The 4,635-nt window shown below is 43.2% G+C and overlaps 1 protein-coding gene across 1 annotated transcript; it reads left to right on the top strand.

The window, feature by feature from the left end:
- The first annotated feature begins 1,763 nt into the window (after positions 1-1,763).
- Positions 1,764-4,404, top strand: fosab (v-fos FBJ murine osteosarcoma viral oncogene homolog Ab). Its single transcript, XM_084314884.1, has 4 exons — positions 1,764-2,049; positions 2,580-2,786; positions 2,933-3,040; positions 3,185-4,404. The coding sequence occupies exons 1-4, from the start codon at positions 1,915-1,917 to the stop codon at positions 3,860-3,862; spliced, it is 1,128 nt and encodes a 375-aa protein (XP_084171010.1). The 5' UTR covers positions 1,764-1,914; the 3' UTR covers positions 3,863-4,404.
- Positions 4,405-4,635: the final 231 nt, after the last annotated feature.

The raw sequence follows: 4,635 nt of genomic DNA, 5'->3' as shown, positions 1-4,635 counted from the left end.
GCTGTTAAATGTCTTGTGTTGCTTATAATACTTTGTTATTACATACCCATTACCCAGTATTTCAGAATGCTCTCAATTATGTGGCCATTAGTAGTATAGTATAGTATAGTATAGTATAATATATGTGTGTGTGTGTGTGTGTGTGTGTGTGTGTGTGTGTGTGTGTGTGTGTGTGTGTGTGTGTGTGTGTGTATATGTATATGTATGTATGTATATATATATATATATAGAGAGAGAGAGAGAGAGAGAGAGAGAGAGAGAGAGAGAGAGAGAGAGAGAGAGAGAGAGAGAGTATATTATATATCTACTATAGCATTATATTATATTATTATTATATATATATAAAAAGAATAAAATAATCGGTGAACAAGCAGCCTAGCCTACTATAAATCACTAGATTGCTTATGTAAAGTATATTTCTAATTGCCTACCAGTAGGCTGCTGCTATGCAGATCAGACAGGGAGAGGCCTGAGGGATTCCTATGTAAACAAGCGTGGGGAAGTTGGGGAACACCTTTATGAAAAAGAGAATCTAGGTTGTCCAAAACCACAACCATGGAAAAGTACACAGACAGACCTCAGGTTGCTCTTACACTGGACACGCCCATCTCTGGTTTGCACACAAGAGTACACACGGTGCCTGAGGGCAGAGTGCACACGTGAATCAAACACACCCACGGATCTTGTTGTGACATGAACCTGAGGAGTTCGTATGTATGCCAAAATGCACTATCGTTTTCTTATTTTATACATCCAATCTGCACATCATCCTAAAGACCTCCCAGACTTGAGATTAAAAGAAAGGAAAATAGGAGGCATACGAGTGTACTTTAAAAAAAAAATTCTTAAGAGGGTATAGGAGGGGCCATGTGCTGCTTTAATAGGTTATAGTGCATAAACAAGATATGTCCCTGAACTTCAAGTGCAAAAGTGGCCAGAATTACAATATAGGCCAGAAATCCCTTGACTCTTAACAGGTTAATTGATCAAGTATCAGTGACTATAACTTGTGTGGCCATATTCCACTTTCAATTGTATATATTTTGTTTTATTCTAGGGGTTTCCTTTCTAGGCTTTTCACTATACTCTTTACATTCTATTCACATTTAAACAATCAGATAGAGAGCTATCATTGAATAACCTTTGGGCAAAACAACACTAACTGGCTTTAATTCATATACATTCATTCAGTTCCAGTAGTGTTGAAACCCAATTAGAAACATTTTGCAGGCGCACATAATAGCCTACTAATAAAGTTTGTTGTTGTAGGCTGTGGTTTTGATGCATTTATCCCTAGTTATCACTTATCAGTACAGCTTCTGTGTGTTTTGTTGTCTTACATAAACGTCGTCATGTGCTGTCGGCCAATCCTCGGATTGTGGAGCGCATTTCCCATCAAGGTCCGCCCTTTTACAGGATGCACCATATATGGAAAATGACGTGTTGGGATTCCCTTCTGGAACGTTCCATTTCTTAGACACGGGTATACCAATCTTGACATACTCTTTATCTACTTAATATCTACTGAATAATTATATATATTTAAGATGCTTTTACATTCAGTGTTTTTATATATTGTATGTTGACTATTTTGTGTACAACAAATGCCATATCTAGTGCTTAGATCTTTTATTGGTTTGATGTATTTTGTATTCGGCATTTTGGGCGCGGCGCCTACGTCATCCATCCCTGCTAGACTATAAAGACCCTGCGAGGCAACAGAGTTGGCAGTACAACTTTCAGAACTCTCGCAACGACTAGCAGAAGCATCGCGATACAAAGGGAGCAACACTCAGGATTTACATTCAAACCTACTACTAAAGGGATTTTTGACAACTGAAGTTACACACCCCCCCCCCTCACTATAGAAGAGTTTGTCTGGATTTACGAGTTTCTTTTCGCCCTTTTGAAACAATGATGTACACCGCGTTCAACACGGAGTGCGACTCTTCCTCCCGCTGTAGCACCGCTTCCCCTGCCGGCGACACTCTGGGATACTATCCGTCATCAGCGGGGTCGTACTCGAGCATGGGATCTCCACAGTCTCAGGTATGTTCGGGTCTACAGTATATATATGTATATATTTCATTGACATAGTAGTACAATTGTTTATATATCGCTGGCATGCAGACACGTGAACGCAGGAAGCTATAATAGTTTAGCCTGTTCTGTAATGCAAGCAGAGGCAAAAACTATATTTCCGCAAATTATATCTCACTTGCTTAGTGCAAAAATAGCCTACAGATGCGAACACACGCATAGTATATATATATATAACAATGCAAATGCGAACATACACAATACTGAGGAGTTGTGCATTACTACTATACTAGGCTATAGCGGTCTTTGCTCTGCATCAGAGGAGCAATGTTCATTTATTCACATGGAAACTCCAGAGAGCAAGTGTAGCGTCATGGCTTACATCAGAGATATTTATAGCACCTCTAGCTTTTTTTTTTTTTTTTTTTTTTTATAGACCTCCCGACTTAATTCACCCCCCCCCCCCACACACACACACACACAAACTCTTGTATATATACTCCATGTACTGACTATCTTCTTCACTTCATTCCTCCCAGGATTTCACTGACCTGTCGGCAGCGAGTGCCTCGTTCGTCCCCACGGTCACGGCCGTGTCCACGAGCCCGGAGCTGCAGTGGATGGTGCAGCCTCAGCTCTCCTCCTCTCACAGAGCCCACCCCTACGGCTCCAGTCCCAGCCCCCCGGCGTACTCCAGGACACCCATGAGGTCCACAGCGTCCACCAGGAGGGGCAGAGTGCAACAGGTAAACACCGCCTCTCTTCCTCCATCAAAGAAGAGGAATTATCATAAGCGTTTGCATAACGAGTTGCCGCGTCCCCTGCATTACAATGCATTAATTAACGCATTGGGACTAAACATTTTTTTCTCTCTTTCTACTCTTGTCTTCAGATTTTGCCCGAGGAGGAGGAGAAGAAGAGAGTTCGCAGAGAGAGGAACAAGCAGGCGGCGGCCAAATGCCGCAACAGGAGGCAAGAGCTCACCGACACACTACAAGCTGTAAGTATTCCCCCCAAATGACCACATCTATATCATTTTGTCTGACATTTTGTAGCAGTTTTCATATAGTAATGTTGACAAACAGCCAAATTAATGCAATACCCCCCCCCCCCCCCCTCTCTCTCTCTCTCTCCCTTGGTATAGGAAACCGACGAGCTTGAGGACGAGAAGTCTATCCTTCAGAACGACATCGACAGCCTCATGAAGGAGAAGGAGAAGCTGGAGTTCATCCTGGCCGCCCACAGGCCCATCTGTAAGATCCCCTCCGAGCTGGACACCGCCACCTTCCCTGTCCTCTCCATGTCTCCCGTGTCCAACGAGGTCTCCACTCAGACCCTGCAGTGCTCCATGTCGGCAGCAACCACCGCCACCACCACCAACCACTCCACCTTCGCCTCAGCGTCCTACTCGCTCTTCTCCAGCGGCCTCGCCCTCTCCGGCAGCACGGTCAAGATGTCCGACCTGGAGGAGGACGACACCGTCGCCCTGGAGGAGTCCTTAGAGCTGCTCACCAAGACCACCGCCGCGCTGCAGACGACGGCGCGCTCGGTGCCGGAGGTCGACCTGTCCAACTCCCTGTACGCCACCATGCAGGACTGGGAGCCTCTCTACACCTCGGCCAACAGCAGTGACTTTGAGTCCCTGTGTACGCCCGTGGTGACCTGCACCCCCTCCTGCACCACGTACACGTCTTCCTTTGCGTTTACGTATCCCGAGGCGGAGACCTTCCCCACCTGCGGCGATGCCCACAGGAGAGGCAGCAGCAGCAGCAACGACCAGTCCTCCGACTCACTCAGCTCACCCACCCTACTGGCCCTTTAGGAAAAAGACTCTTGATCTCTAGTCTAGAATGACATCACTTCCTATCAAGCACAGTTACATGATGTATATGAGGTGGACGTGTAGAGCACAGGGCTATGGAATGGACATGTACACTACTATACCAGGGAGCTAAATATTTAGAGTTTTATTATTATTCGCCTCAACTATACTTGCCTATTTCAACTATGTAGCAAGTCAAAGCATGTTTTAACTAATACCACCTAATCGTTTTTGTTTACAAAATACCTTAATATTTGATTTAATGGTTGGTGCTAGATGACCAAGTTGTTGTAGTGTTCAGAGCAATATAGTTGTTTTGTTTTCTGGTTGATGGAATGTGAGTATTATTGTACAATGTTTGTGATATTTAAAACTGACATGCTTTGTCTAACCATGGTCTGAGTGGTCTATCTTTAGTATGAACGTTTTCTGTGAAAACATTATAGTTTTTAATTTATGAAATTTCCCATTATTTTTTTTACAAAAAGAGTAAAACGCAAACTGTTGAATGTTGTTTGCAAATAATGTATAAATAAATATATTTAAATTCAATGATTTTCCTCTTGTGGTGTGTCTTGACATAATTAATATGCCTCACATATGGCTACACTGCTGTTTAGGCTACAGCCTATTCTAATATGCATACAATAATGAATTAACTAACCATTGGAAAGAATATAAACTGGAATGGTTTTTACAATTATGTTTAAAATTAGACTTCATAAAAGGCTAGTCGTCTATTTATTCCCACACCTCAATGGCTCTATCAACCA

The sequence above is a fragment of the Notolepis coatsorum genome (assembly GCF_963971535.1).
Source record: "Notolepis coatsorum genome assembly, chromosome: 5".
In the NCBI taxonomy this organism is placed as follows: domain Eukaryota; kingdom Metazoa; phylum Chordata; class Actinopteri; order Aulopiformes; family Paralepididae; genus Notolepis; species Notolepis coatsorum.
The sequence above is the reverse complement of the archived record's forward strand: the minus strand, read 5'-3'. Positions and strand labels throughout refer to the sequence as shown.

Excerpts from the sequence above, each read along its gene's own strand:
- fosab (XM_084314884.1), top strand. The coding sequence starts at position 1,915 with ATGATGTACACCGCGTTCAACACGGAGTGCGACTCTTCCTCCCGCTGT. Across the intron at positions 2,050-2,579 it reads TGGGATCTCCACAGTCTCAG|GATTTCACTGACCTGTCGGC; the intron begins GTATGTTCGGGT and ends CATTCCTCCCAG. Across the intron at positions 3,041-3,184 it reads TCACCGACACACTACAAGCT|GAAACCGACGAGCTTGAGGA; the intron begins GTAAGTATTCCC and ends CCCTTGGTATAG.